Source organism: Castanea sativa, chromosome 7 (assembly GCF_040712315.1).
Source record: "Castanea sativa cultivar Marrone di Chiusa Pesio chromosome 7, ASM4071231v1".
Taxonomy (NCBI): Eukaryota; Viridiplantae; Streptophyta; class Magnoliopsida; order Fagales; family Fagaceae; genus Castanea; species Castanea sativa.
Window position 1 is genome coordinate 31,343,319 of NC_134019.1, and position 15,502 is coordinate 31,358,820.

Genomic DNA, 15,502 nt, shown 5'->3' on the forward strand with positions numbered 1-15,502 from the left:
ACCACTACAGAGAATTTTTTTTTTTTTTTTTTAGTTTTGTAATTTTTGAATTTTTGCAAGGATAGAATAGTAACTTATTTGAATTATTTGTTTTCTTAGTATGCAATGAACAATTAAACTTTCTATTTTTTATATTGTGTTTTTTCTTTCTTTTAGTTGATGTTAAAGTCTAAAATCGTGAATAATTTGTTTTGAATTAAGGTAATGTTTTATGGTAAATTTTTATTTTTATTATATATATATATATTTATATTTATAAATATAAAAAAATTGCGATAAACCTGAAATGGTATACTGGTATTGACTAATAATGAAATATATCGTTCCACTGACAAACCAATATAGCTTTCAGTATGAAATTGACTCCCTGTAGGGGCCTTTTTTTTTTTGCAAATGTTGGGCTGGACCGCCTCCTACTGCACTAGACCCAAAGTTTTCTGGATCAGGGAGTTGGAACCGGTCCAATAGCAACCCTCCTTGGTTTGGCTTGTGCGCAAACGATGCCCCTGTTAACCAAGTTTTGATCACATGTCCACGGCAGGCAGAGCTGTTACATTAGCTATGACAGACAGATACAATAAAGACAATAATAGAAATTCTTTTACGATTAAGTCAAAAGTGAATAATGGGCTTTGATAATAAATGCCCTTTTTATGAAATATCAACAAAGGGTAGGTATTGAATGAACAACAATAAGCTTATTAAAGGAAAGAAATGTCAGTCTGCCGTATCAAGTTACGTTGCCGAGTCTAAGTCAAGAAGAGAAATCACCTCTTCAACGCGACTAATTTCTCTAAAGGAGAAATTAACTGCTTTGAAGGGGCAGACCTGAATGACTTGTATTTAGAGAGATCCTTTGCCGTTACTAGAGAAGACGGGTCGGAGAGGGAGAGGGAGATCAACCTATTCGGTGCATGCCTGCCACTCTGTTCTCTCCGTTTTTACTCTTCTTTCTATTCCTTAGTTCTTTCATTCCTTTCTCTTCATTTTTACTCTTCTTTCTATTCTCTCTAATTCTTTCATTCCTTTCCCTTTGTTTTTACTCTCCCTGTTTTTTCTTAGTTCTAGTGATTCTCTCCTCAAAGGTTACTCTGCCTCCCTGTGCACAGCAAAGGGCTCCTTATATAATGTCAGCCGTGACTGGCTTTTATCATTTTAGCCTTTAACCATTTTTGTCTAGTGCGAGTGTCCTTGCCGACCATTACTGATTGGTCAATCACCCAACTAGCGCCACTTACCTGCGCTGGCCGTGCCACTCCACCTCACCAGACAAAGAAAACTCTTTTGTTTGTTTGCTTGCTGTGACATCCTTTCCTGCCACGGTGTAAGTACTCTCTTTCTCTCCGTCCCTCATGGCATGCACCTAGTGGTTCCAATTCAGTTTTACCTCTTTTGAGTGGTATGTCATCCGAGCAAGACACTGCCTCCAAAAGAGCCTGAATAGGAACCGCCAGACCATGCCCTTTTACCTCTGACCCATGACCCACCACTTCTTGTATTGGCTGGGTATAGGCTGGTGGTGTCTGGACCTTGCGCGTGCCTTACTTCCATGCTCGTCCAAAATCTGCTTGCTGCTCATGCGTTTGCTGCGGCCTGGAGGTCCTTCTGCCCATTCTGCCGTTCGTCTTTGACCTCTTATGGCTTGGGCTGCTTTTCTTGACTTCTGATTTATGGCTTGCTTCCTTAGGGGCTGGGCCTTGCCCGACTGTGGGCTTTTCCGTGCTTTATTCTCAGCCTTGCTATTTGCTTCCTGCCACATCATTCTGTTATGCTTGCCGTGAAGTTTGCTTGACCCAAGGTTGCTAGGCCTCTTCGGGTTTTACTGTTCATTCCTTCTCTGATGGCCCAATAAACTTATTCGGCCTTTTACTACTTGCGGGCTCCCGCATCCCACTTACTTCCTTTTGGGCATCCTTGGCCTGTTTACTTACTTGGGGCATCCTTGGCCCTTTTTAATTCTGTGTTTCCCATGAGCTTTTACTAATTTCTTGGGCTTCCTTGGCCCAAGTGCTTCATACTTCATCTTTGGGGCTTATGGATTCTCCATTACCCCTTACTCTCTTTACTTACATTGCTTTGGGCCTATTGCGACAGCTGTGACCCATTCTCACTTTTCTACATCCATACTACCTATGAGTTTGCTATTTCTTTCTTCACGGCCTTCTTAGGCCAATTTACTTCTTCAGGGTCCATTTGTTTGCTTCATGGACCCATGATCCATTATTCCTGCCACTTGATCTTAATGGTATTTCCATCTCACTTTCTTCTGCCACATCTTTGAGCTTTTCCTCCTGCTGGGCTTCTAAAAAATGAGCATCTACACTCCCATACTCTAAACCTCCATTTGGAAATGTTTCATGCACAACATTCCTACTAAGGACATCCTTGAAGAGAGAGGTTTTATGGGGGAAGTTCAATGCAATGATAGTCGAGAATCAATTCTTCATGTACTAAGAGATTGTCCCTATGTCAAATGCTTTTGGAATAAAACTCAAGCTTGTATGTTCATGCATGATTTTTACAGCCTAGATCTTTGTTTGTGGATGAAAAAGAATTTGGACACTATTCGTTGCCATTATTCTATGATTCCTTGGAATATATTTTTTTCTTTTGCCATTTGGAACCTTTGACAGGATAGAAATAATAGTGTTTAAGAACATTCCTTCAAACAGTGACTTGAGCAGAGATGTTAATTGTGTTGCCGGTCAATATTTGTTTTGTGATTCTCGGTCTGTAATGATCAAAGAGAATGCATTGGGTTAATGTTAGGTAGAATAAACTTAGATTGTCTAGTTTAAACTTAATACAGATGGCTCATCTTTGGGCAATCCGAAGATAACTAATGGAGGGGGCCTTATCCGTGACGATAGTGGTCTTTGGATTAAAGTATTTACCCAAAACATTGGTGTGACCACCAATGTTGATGTAGAGCTTTGGGTTTCAAGGGATGGGTTGACCTCATGTATAAATTTGTATCTCTTGGAAGTTGAAATGGATATTGATGCCAAAGTAGTGCTTTGCTAGGTTTTTGAAGCCTACAATAGTAATTTACATCATGCTTTTCTTATAATGGATTGTAAGATTTTGTTGTTTTTGATAGTCCATTGTAGACCTTTGCATGCTTCTTTTTTATGACAATTTGGATTTGTATTATGAGAAACTTTATTTTCAAACTTTTTCTTAATTAATGAAAGTCGGGGTTTACAACCAAAAAAAAAAAAATTAAATAAAATAATTTTATTTTTGTTATGAGTTGACATTTTGTTTTATACAAATAGGTCCAATATATTTTACAGATAGGCCCAATTATATTGGGGATACTTGAACCTAAGTATCTTCTATATCGTTTATGTAAAATCAATGTCTTACACCATATGAGGTCTATATTTATGTGATCTTCACTAGCTATGATACATAAGATACCTCCAAATGATGTATACCCACTCTGCAGCCCCTATCATGTGTGCAACTGAGCCTTGCTTGCTATATAAATAAAGTGATCACATGCAGTGCACCTGTGCACATGATCAATTTTCGTCCATCACGGTTAACACAAGTACAATGGAATGATGAATTTCATCATTTCTCAAATTTCATGAGCCAATAACATCAAATTGATAGTACAAGGAATCTGTTTAAAATAAACCCAAACCACAAGGGTCTACGCATTTCTACATTTTTCCCTGTTCAAATTAAAAAAATGCGCAACACTAGAAAAATAGGAGTTTTTTGGCTAAATATTGCAAAAAATGGAGTTTTTTTGTTGTTGTTATAGGCACTGTTCCAAGTTATTTAGGAGAATGAGGAAAGAGAGTGAATTTCGGCAACAGTGTTGCCGAAATTCTAACAAAAGTAGGAGAGAGAAAAAGAAAAAGTATGAGAGAGAAATTTTGGAATTTCGGCAACACTGTTACTGAAATTCCTTTTGCCCCAGCCGCTGCCCGAGTGAGTGAGTGAGTGCCCAATGCCCAAAGAGCGTGCGCGAGTGCTTGAAGCAAAAAAAAAAAAAGTTTTGTGACAATCCCATTGCTAAAAATGGAGGGAAAAAGTTAAAAAAAAAAAAAAGAAAAAAAAAAGAACTGTGGCAATGGTATTGCCGAAATAGGGGGAAAAGAGAAAAAAAAGAAAAGAAAAGAATTGTGGCAATTGTATTGCCGAAATAGGGGGAAAAGAGGAAAAAAAAAAAACAAAGAACAAGAATTGTGGCAATGGTATTGCCGAAATAAGGGGAAAAAGAAAAAAGAAAAAAAAAATTGTGGCAATGTATTGCCGAAATAGGGGGGAAAAGAGAGAGGAAAAAAAAAAAAGGAATTGTGGCAATGGTATTGCCGAAATAGGGGGAAAAAAAAAAAGAACTGTGGCATTGGTATTGTTGAAATAGGGGGAAAAGAAAAAGAAAAAAAAAAAAAAAGGAATTGTGGCAATGCCATTGTTGAAAATGGAAAAAAAAGTTTAAAAAAAAAAAAGGAAAACCAATTGTGGTAATGACATTGCCAAAAGAGAGGGGAAAAACCACTGAGTGTTTCTTATTCTAAAAAAGTATATAGATTCTAAAAAAGTGCATAGATTCTAAAAAGTACAAGAAAGAAAGTACTCTAAATAGAAATTTCTATTGATTGATGTGTACTCTAAATAGAAATTTTTTTTGAGATTCTTTACAGTGGCATTGCCGAAATAGAAGGAAAAAAAAAAGTACGTCCACAACATTTTTATTTTTACAATATTTTTACAATAAATCATAGGTGGTTAGTTGTTGCAGGTTCAAATTTGAACCTAACGCTAAGATACTTTTTTACCCCAACAATAACTAGTAACAACCTGCCACTTATAATTTGTTGCGAAAATATTGTCCAAATAAAAAAAATATATAGTAAACATATTCTTATCTTTCATTAGTTTTTTTGACCTAGTTTGTATATATGTCATGTTCTTTCATTTCATATTGTAAGAGTACCTGTGAAAAGTCAATCAACCAATCAATTCACCTTTTCCTCCCATTCTTATTTTCTGCCTGAAAAGATTTTATTCATCCTTCCCAATAAAACTATCTTGAGAGATTCTTATTCTTTTTACTTTTTATGGCCTTCCTCAGAGATTCTTATTCTTTTTACTTTTTTATTGCCTCCCCGTGACAAGTGATTTTTTTTGTCTTTTTATTTCATCTCTTTCTAATAAAAGGCAAGTGCCCTTTCTGAAGTTTCCTCATAAACTTATACTTTTACTTTTCATCTCTTCCGATTGTTCAGTTTTTCTTCTATTTTGCTTCAACATGCACAACTAAGGATTGTAAGTTTTGGGTTAATGTAAGTTTTTTTTGCTTTTTGCTTCAGCGATTATGATTATTGTTGTTGTTGTTGTTTTTATTCAAATTTTAGATTAATGAATTTTTTATGGTTAAGACTACAAACATTTTTAGTATTGTTGTTATTTTGTGTTTATTTATTATTATCTAATTGTGTTTTTTTTTTTTTTTTGCAAGTATCACTCTATAATTCTCACTCTTTCAGTTGGTATCACAATTGTGGTAAGCATCTCAACTCTCTAATTAAATTTACATATGTGTTTTGTTAATTTTGAAATTATTTAATATTATTTATTGTTATTATTAGTATATGACCACAAAAATTGCAATAAATTATATTATTGTGATTTTTTTATAATCAATTTTACCTTGTTATTATCAGTTATTACATCTATTACTTGGAAAAAATATATTGCATAATATGTTTATTGGTTTATAATAAAGATATGTATGTGTATTATTTTTATTTAGTACAATAAATCGTACATTTGTGTTTCTTTTTCTTTAAAGTTTAGTTGGTATAAAAATTAATTATATGTTTTATATATGGTTATATTAATGTTATTATTTTTTATTATTGTTCTTTTGTTTTTAGAAGATATTTATGATTATCTGATTATGTTTTTTTTTTTTTTTGTTCTTTCTTTCTTTTCTTGCAAGTATCACTCTATAATTCGTACATTCCTTCACTTTGTATCACAATTGTAGTAAGCTTCTCAACCCCCTAACTTAATTGGAAATTATTTGCTTAGTTTGTAATTTTTTATATAGATGGTTTGTAAAAAATGTACCTTCAGATATTGTAATTTTTTAATCTCGGTGTTTATAGATTAAAGATACTCTAAAAACGCATCTTCAGATATGATTTAACTCATTGTAGCATTTAATGTAGGATATATTTGAAATGGAGCCTAGGTCATTCGATCGTTCTCTGCCAACCCAACAACAATATCACATCTCTAATGATGCAATGGAAGGCAGTGTACGTTGCGAGATCAAAATTTATTAATATCTTAATAATATCTACAATTATTCAATTTACATTAAAATAATTTCAACATTAGCAATATAACATTGTACATTTTTAAAAAAAATTTAGGTTTCCACCTTACGATGAAATAAAAAGGTGAAATAAAAAGACAAAAAAAATCACTTGTTACGGGGAGGTCATAAAAAGTAAAAAGAATAAAAATCTCTGAAGGGGGTCATAAGAAGTAAAAAGAATAAGAATCTCTGAAGATAGTTTTATTGGAAATGATGAATGAAATCTTTTCAGGCAGAAAATAAGAATGGGAGGAAGAAGTGAATTGATTGGTTGATTGACTTCTCACAGGTACTTTTACAATATGAAATGAAAGAACATGACATATACACAAACAAGGTCAAAAAAACTACTGAAAGATAAGAATATGTTTACTATATATATTTTTTATTTGGACAATATTTTTGCAACAAATTATAAGTGGCAGGTTGTTACTAGTTATTATTGTTGAGGCAAAAAAGTATCTTAGCATTATGTTCAAATTTGAACCAGCAACAACTAACTACTTATGATTTATTGTAAAAATATTGTAAAAATAAAAATGTTGTGAACGTACTTTTTTTTTTCCCTTCTATTTTGGCAATGCCACTGTAAAGAATCTCTGCAAAAATTTCAATTTTTTTTTTATATTTACAGTACACATCAATCATTTTTTTCTTCTAACTTTCTTTCATGTACTTTTTAGAATCTATGCACTTTTTTAGAATAAGAAACACTCAGTGGTTTTCCCCCTCTATTTCAGCAATGTCATTGGCACAATTGGTTTTCATTTTTTTTTTTCCATTTTCAGCAATGGCATTGCCACAATTCTTTTTTTTCCCCCTATTTCGGCAATATATTGCCACAATTTTTTTTTTTTATAACTTTTTCCCTCCATTTTCGGCAACGAGATTGCCACAAAACAATTTTTTTTTTTGCTTCGAGCACTCGCGCACCCACTTTGGGCATTGGGCACTCACTCACTCACTCAGGCAGCGGCTGGGGCAGAAGGAATTTCGGCAACACTGTTGCCGAAATTCCAAAATTTCTCTCTCATACTTTTTCTTTTTCTCTCTCCTACTTTTGTTAGAATTTCGGCAACTCTATTGCCGAAATTCACTCTCTTTCCTCATTCCCCTAAATAACTTGGAACAGTGCCTATAACAATAGAAAACTCAATTTTTTGCAATATTTAGCTAAAAGACTCAGAAAAACGGACCCAAACAAAATTAAGACAAGAAAATCAAAATAGTGTAGGCATTTTGGAGATTTTGGGGAAAAAGGCTGTCAGTTTCATACTGACATTGAAGACAAAAATTCAGATATTAAACAAAGAGCCAAAACAAATATCATTGTTCTAAATAGCCTCAGAAAAAGAAAATTCTATAAGAAAACTGTCAATCCAAAATTTATAATACCAGTACATTGAAGAAAAGGCACAAGTCTAACCTTCTATTTAGAGTTACTACTTGGCTAGTTTGAGCTCAAAAACTAGTTCCATTTCATGTGAAAATTCATGAGAAAAAGAAATGAAAATCATCTCCCTCACAACTTGCACAAGTAGCCAAACAGGATAACTGGTGATGTGGTTTTACAACGGGGATTGCCACATTGAGTTCAAAAACTAATTCAGTTTCACGTGAAAAGAATTAAGGTTGAAACTTAAAACAAAATTGAGAAAAAAAAAAAAAAAAAACTAAACGGACTCCTCTGGGGATGCTTTGAATTTAACAGTGCTAGATTGAGAAGATCTCTTTAGAAACTACTTCATTTAACAGGTCTGAAGAGGGGGTCACAGCATAATTAATTAACTCAAATGGAGACAATCTCTGTAAGGACTCCACATGAAAGCCCCACTTATAGCTAAACCTAGCTGCACGAGCTACTAAACATGAATAAAATACTTGTACACTAGTTTCCTATAGCATACCACATAAGATAAACTAGTTTCCTCAACTAGATTTGGAGACATTTACTTCTTGACCAGCCACTTGCATTAAGCACTGATTCATGGTTTCTATTTCCCTAGTTGTAGCTTGACCAAACAGCATTCATATGATACTAATAAAGACTGCCTTATTCCATTCTCAAAATTGGAACAACATCAGACTCGAAATGATAGACGCATTCATGTCTTGTGACATTAAAGATCACCATAACATATAACTCTTGGATCTTGGATCATATCATTCGTTATATTGACATTGCATATAAAGAGATCTCTTAGAACATTTTTAGCAAGCTTTTTTGAGTCAACCAACCACAATTATTTCCCTATTACAAGTGTTAAAACAAAAGCCACCATATGAAAACCCAAAGCAGAACTAACCAACGCTCACTATGATAGAGCAAGGCCTGCTCCTTGGCCTCCTGATCAATGTCATGCAGAACATATCTTGTGTCCGGCACATAACCACCTTCTTTCATCCCAGCGGCCTTCAGCTTTTCATCATCCATGTAGAGAGTTGGGTTTCTGAACTCACCGATCCTGTTCTTCCCATCAAGCATGCTGACTGCAGTATACTTTCTGGGAGGTGGGGTAGGGATCTTATTAGCAACAGCCTTCGACGGGTCAAGAGAAACCATTAACTCCTCAGCATGGTCTTCAAGATCAACATTTCCATGAATCCGAGCATAATTTCTCAATGCAGCGGTGGAGGCTGGTAGTGGTGATGGTGTCAGGTGTGTAGTGCAGCGGTGGAGGCTGGTGGTGGTGTCAGTAGATTTGTGGTGGTTCTTGTACAGAAAGAATGAGAAAGAAAAAATAAATAAATGGTAAATAAAGAATAAAAAATGAATATTTAATTGATGATATATATTTCTTTGTTCTTAAGCTTTATTTCCAAAGATCTACAAATGACATAAAAATATTTAAATCTTTTTGATTAGTCTTCAAATATTAGAATGATTTTAGGTATATTTAGATCTTTTTTTTTTTTTTTCTTTTTTTAAAAAGTTTTTTCAAAGCCCAAAATCAATCTCTTTGCATTTCAATTCATTTTTTTCTTTTTCTTTTTTGGTTGGACCATGATTTGGGCAGCCGATTAGGCCCAAATCTGGCTGGGGTTAATGGGGTCCGTGGGGCCCGACGGGGCGGGTCTTGGCCCGAATAAAAAGCCCATTTAATAAACGGGCTGGGTCTAGGCTCGCGGGACGGGTCCAAATATAAAAAAACCCGGCTCGAACTTGACTCGTTGCCATTCTTAAAAGAAAAAAATGATAAAATATTAAAATGGGAGGAACGAGGAAGTGATGTTCATGACTCATGTTGGATAATGATTATTTGTGCTACATCAATATCAGTTTTGATAATCTTGTTGTGCATAATTTTTCTATAATTTGGGATTTGGGTTGGTTTTCATTTTATGGGTTAAAAAAGACATTGGTGGGTGTTGATCACTCTTTTGGACCACTGTCAAGTTTCAAGTTGGACTCTCAAACTCATTTAAATTAGTGTCCTTGACCGAAAAACTAGCAACATATCCATGTTCTATACTTTTTTTTTTTTTTTACTATCAATGATTTATGGGTAGCACATATGCGATGCACACATTTTTTTTTTCTTAATATTTGTGTATAATTTATTTATTTAAAAAAGAATAAAGCATCAAATGCATATTCACTTTTTAGCCAAACAATTTAAGGAGGTTCTTTTACTATTTATTTAGGGCTTTTGTTAACAAATGTCATTGCGCTTCAAATAATGACGAATTTATTGGATGCTACTACATTGGAAAACAATAAGAACAAATAAATAAATATTTCTTTAATTGTTTTATGTGTGACTGCATCTAAAAAGCTAATCAATTACAATAAAAAACTCAACCTTAATCACTGCATTCAGACACTTGTTAAGCTGATCCTTTATTTAGTATGTAATTTTAATGATACTATTTTTTAATATGACTTTTAATAAGCATGTGCATCATTTGAGCATACTACATAAAAAGTAGACCCAAATTCTTCAAGCACAAGAAGCATCATTTTTCTTTTCTTTTCTTCTCTTCCCTCTCTCACCCCAGTCAAGCAATTAAGGACCTTAGTTAGCGAACACAAAGCATTTAAAGGACTATTTGGTGCGGATTGAACTGTGCAAGGCTTTGGGAGGAATGTCAAGTAAGTGAATGTGGTTTTGTTTTCTTGCTAGGCATTGCAACCGAAATGAGCTATTGGAGACACTACCATGAGGCCTGCTTTAATTTACTTGTAAAATTCAGTGTGCTGGCAGCCTGGCACCATTGCATTGAGGGTACAAACTTCAGAGTTCAGACACAAGCCACACCTCAATTGTTTAACATGTATCGTCTAATTTATTGAAGAAAGACTTCCTCCATAACATACTACATCACAGATATACTTGGAGTGAACTTTAAATAACATATGAATTCTATGAGCACACCATAAAATAAAATAAAATTTTTGCACCTGCTACATTTGTGGCACAAATACCTTTTTTCTTTTCTTCTCAGATGAGAATAACAAAAGCAAACACTGCACACAACATATAGCATATATGTACTACTGAAAAGAAGTTGCATAAGCAAACAAGCAAGAAGCAGGAATCAGCAGCAGGGGCCTTAGCCTTTCCTTTCACCTTCTCATGCCTGGTGCCACGATTGGAGCTACTGTAATTCCACGCCGTTGTCTATCCAAGTTGGCTTCCCAGCCTTCATCAAGAATCAGCCACATGAAATCAAATAAAAACCCAGCTAAATAAATTAAAAAGTGGATTAAATTTGAGAAAGAAGCAAGTCAATGCAAGAAATCATAAAATTAACAAGTATCAACGTGTTCCTATATGACGCCTTATATCTTTACCAATCACAATCTTTTGAATAGAGTTTTATATTTGAAAACGGTATTTGTTTTGGTCTGCATCATCAACTATGACATATGGTTGGCTGGGGGTATCATGATCTCAGAAATCATGCTTGTAATTGACCAAGTCATTGTATTATTATGCAGAAATTGAATTTTTTTTTCATGGTGAGAACCAAGTTGTCATAAACAAATACACAGTTGTGGATGTTATATGTTTCATTAGTGGGATATGATTTGTCCTTAACTGAAGATACCATTTACGAGGCTAAAATATAATGTGCACCCAACTAATCTGTTGGCTGGAGGACTACTAGCTCATGTAATGGTCAGATTATTAAGGTACCAGTTGATGGTTTAAAGACTTATAATTTTGAAGAACATTGACTGGGACTAAGCATGTGGTATCATAATAGTGCATAGTGTACCATGCTAATCAGGTTCATTACACACTACTGCAATAACAATATAACTATGTTTGGATGCAATTTCTTCATGCCTTTGCTACTTTAATGTCAATATTAAAACAGAACTAAGGCAAATGACTTTTAAGAGGCCAAACTGCAGCAAATTTAGGCATAACGACTAGACAAAAAGTAACATCTTCAAAGTGAAACCACTGGTTTTCCTTCACCAATTCCAAATAACTTGGAAATCAGAAGTATAGTTTACTACAGATATCATGAAATTTTAATTTGAAGTGAGGTTTTAAGTTGCTTAACATGAAGAAGAAAGAGCAAGAGTATTCATAGAGATTTAAAAAACAATGGTATATGGATTTGATAACTAAGAAGCGATTACCTATCCCCATATCAAACCCACGACTCTTGAGCTCTCTGTATTCTTGACACAGAGCACAAGTAGCGCAGAAGAAGTGCACTAAGCAGTCTACACAAGGTGCCTCTTCCAGGTCGTATTGCGCCCTCAATTTTGAACGATAAGAGCATGAGTACAAGCATGCAAAACCAGTAAGACCCAGAAGCCCATAGAGTATGCCACTTTCAGCACAATCTAAAAACACCAGCAAGCAATATAACAAATATAAGTAACCTATAACCATCATTCCATATTCATGAAATTGACAATCAGCAAGTTGTTATTCCTAGGCTTACTTGAAGAACCTCTGGAAACTATCTCAGCAATCTGTCCAAATGTGACACAAGGGCAGAAGCAAGTAATAAAACCTTAAAACACAAAATTGAAAGCAGTTAATAATAAAAAAAAAACATGGGTTGATGCTTATGCCTAGACATTAGTGATGAAGCTAGATGAGTTTTCAGGTCTTTACAATTTTCAGGATTATCACAACAGTAGCAAAGACCAGTAGACCACTTCCCTGCAACAACACGAGCACTCATGCTGGGGGATACATATGGAGGAGCATACGGTCGTGCGGGACTTGCATTTGGAATTCCTGAAGCCAGGACAGGACCTGGACCATGTTCACTGGCATATGTCTCATAATCATGTACTGCAGGATACATTTTCTAAGTAACTGAACAAAGGTAGTTGTGGCGACTAAGCTTAGCCTTGTGCCTCTGTCATGAATAATAAGGTTTGGGGCCTAATATATATTGGCAGAGTTGTCATTCAATTAATGGAAATACCAAATATGAAAATAAAAATGCACAAATTTGACCAAGTGAAAAAAAAATTCCTTAAATAGCAATCCTCTATATCTATCTAGTATCTGTGGAGTTACTCTCCAGTTTTGAAATACCAAATATGAAAATAAAAATGCAGCATTCCTTCTCCCTGTAAATTCTAAGAAGTTGCACAAAGTCGCATTTCCACTTCTTTATTATTAAATATTAAGAGATGATTCATGTAGGATTTTGTATTAAATGCAAGTTCCTTGGGCATTCCTGATGCAGATAACAATGTCAAGAAGACCAACTTAAATATTTAGCATTGACTCGTGACTTGGTTATTTAATATTTCAACTTAAGTCTATATTTAAACATGGTAAAATAAATCGTTAGGTTGCATGATGCAGTATAGAAAACAATAAACATTATTTCATCCACAATCAGTAATACTGGTTTTAGCTGACATGATAGCTGACAAACATATGGCATTAAGTAAAAATATACTTGGTTTTTACACACAAGGAATTTATTTGTTCATTTAACTGCTACAGTTTCCCTTTAAATCACTGGATACTGCAATGGTAGAAATCCTCATACTAAATACACTGCACTTTGCCAGTAATAATCAGATAAAATACCAGCTATCCCAAAAGCTTAAACTATTAAGAAATGCGAATTTGATCACTAGAGTAATATTTTAAGGCTCTCTCCCATGTGTGGGCTCAGAAAACTCATAATATCTTTCTTTAACTTTTACTTCTTGAACTTTGGGCTAACTTGAGTTGGGCTAAGCCAGATGGTCCTACAGCCAGCGCAATATTGCTTGCTGTTTCTACTTTCAAGGCATTTGCAGCTCCACTGCATCATTAACAAAATTTAGCAGGTTGGGATGCTGACAAAAACATTTTTAATTATTTATATAGTTTAAGACAAAGATTAAGGTACAAGAGAGGCTGATATATAATAGTGTCACTCATTTTTATGTTTTTATTTTATTTTTTAGCTTGATACTAACATGTGGAGAGCTGGTGAGTCCACTGTTCTTTCTTATTGTTTCAAGGTAGATGAAGCTTCCAGCTCCCTACAACCAATGAGCAAAACTTACTAGGTTGGAATTTTGATATCATGGTCTTTGTTTATTTATGGGGTCAAGACCAAAGGTCAAGAAAGGCTGATATGGTGAAATTTTTAATTTTTTTATTATTCTTGAGTTGCTAATACTTAAAAGTAGAGAGCTGGTAAGTCAGTCTAATTATTAGTGAGCTAATCATTATCAAAAGTTCAACTTGTATATGATTATCATAATCTTACTATACGTAAGGAGCTGACCCATGCAGCTGCTTGTTAGCTTCACGAAAATTATGTCAGTACTCAGTAGCCAATGATGATACAGTAGGGAAAATTATTAGGTACTCTTGGAGTACCATAAATGCGTACTCCCTCCTCTTACATGAATGGTGGGTCCCACCATAAATTTAATTAGTGAGACCCACTATTCATGTGAGAGGAGGGAGTACGCATTTATTGTACTCCGGGAGTATACAATAATTTTCCGATATAGTAGTTATTTTGTGGAGTCAAATTTGGTGAATTCATTTTATAACTTGGATAAGCAGTCCAATTTTATCCAATTTAGGTAAATTGACCAAAACAGAATGAGTAAGCAGTGCATTTCCATTTTTATTACTGACTTGACTCCAATACAAATCTGGTCAATCTTATCTTATTTTAGGTAAATTGACCAAAACAGAATGAGTAAGTGATGCATATCCACTTTGATTACTGACTTGACTTGAATACAAATCATGGTCAATCTTAATGGGATTAGCAAAATTTGAGCATAAAACTATTTTGAGTATTGAAAACTCAAACTACAAGTCCATTATAATTATAGCCTTACAATATAATTAAGGGGACAGGTGAGCTGTGCCTAACTGCAACCAATAGTAATAAAATTATTTACTGGATATAGCTTATTTTGCTGAAAATTAAAAAAAAGAAAAAGAAGTTACTGTTCATTGGCCTAAATGCTCTGTTCATGCAGTGCAAGAGGCGCTGATTCATTAAAAAAAAAAGAAGGGAAATGTAGGGAACCCAAACACACACAAAGCATTATTCTTTTGACTTGTGGACTCATTGTCCGTTTGGATACAGCTAAAAAAAAAAAAAAAAATTTGGAAACGCTGAACGCTGGATACGTTTAGTTGTATCCAAACACTGCCTTAAGGTTGATGAATTCAAACACAAATCAAACTAAGTATTAGTGTTTTACAAAGGGATTAGCCCACAAAAAAAAAAACCAAAGTTTCACAAAAGGGCCTACCAAAATAAGTTGATGAATTCAAACGCAAATCAAACTAAGTTTTACAAAGGGATTTAGCCCACCCCCCCTTCCCCCGGGGGCACCAAAAAAAACTAGGTTTTATAAAGAGATTAGCCCACCAAAACAAAAACTCAGTTTTACAAAGGGCCCACCAAAAAAGAACCTAAGTTTAACAAAGGGATTTAGCCCACCAAAAAAGAACCTAAGTTTTACAGAGGGGCCCATAAAAAAAACTAAGTTTTACAAAAGGGCCCACCAAAAAAAAGAAAAAAAGAAACGACTCCGCTGGGGATCGAACCCAGAATCTCTGGTTCCGTAGACCAGCGCCTTATCCATTGGGCCACGGAGTCATTTTGTTGAGAGTGGGATTTGAACCCACGCCCTTTCGGACCAGAACCTTAATCTGGCGCCTTAGACCAACTCGGCCATCTCAACTTTTGCTTCTACAA

At 34.6% G+C, this 15,502-nt stretch overlaps 1 protein-coding gene and 2 non-coding genes across 3 annotated transcripts; all 3 read right to left on the reverse strand.

Moving 5' to 3' along the window:
- Positions 1-10,632: 10,632 nt before the first annotated feature.
- Positions 10,633-12,663, reverse strand: LOC142642093 (protein PLANT CADMIUM RESISTANCE 7-like). The gene is made up of 4 exons (XM_075816447.1): positions 12,430-12,663; positions 12,254-12,325; positions 11,943-12,152; positions 10,633-10,990 (listed from the first exon to the last, which is right to left on the reverse strand). Exons 1-4 carry the CDS (start codon positions 12,623-12,625, stop codon positions 10,914-10,916), a joined length of 555 nt encoding a protein of 184 aa, XP_075672562.1. The 5' UTR covers positions 12,626-12,663; the 3' UTR covers positions 10,633-10,913.
- A 2,667-nt stretch (positions 12,664-15,330) lies between these two features.
- TRNAR-ACG (transfer RNA arginine (anticodon ACG)) lies at positions 15,331-15,403 on the reverse strand. Its single transcript has one exon. It is a non-coding gene; the product is annotated as a tRNA-Arg (tRNA).
- A 4-nt stretch (positions 15,404-15,407) lies between these two features.
- Positions 15,408-15,488, reverse strand: TRNAL-AAG (transfer RNA leucine (anticodon AAG)). Its single transcript has one exon. It is a non-coding gene; the product is annotated as a tRNA-Leu (tRNA).
- Positions 15,489-15,502: the final 14 nt, after the last annotated feature.

Bases quoted from the DNA above. Each gene is read 5' to 3' on its own strand.
- LOC142642093 (XM_075816447.1), bottom strand. From the start codon at position 12,625: ATGTATCCTGCAGTACATGATTATGAGACATATGCCAGTGAACATGGT. The intron at 12,326-12,429 runs GTAAAGACCTGA...TTGTGTTTTAAG, and splicing joins TTGTGATAATCCTGAAAATT to GTTTTATTACTTGCTTCTGC. The intron at 12,153-12,253 runs GTAAGCCTAGGA...TGGTGTTTTTAG, and splicing joins AGTTTCCAGAGGTTCTTCAA to ATTGTGCTGAAAGTGGCATA.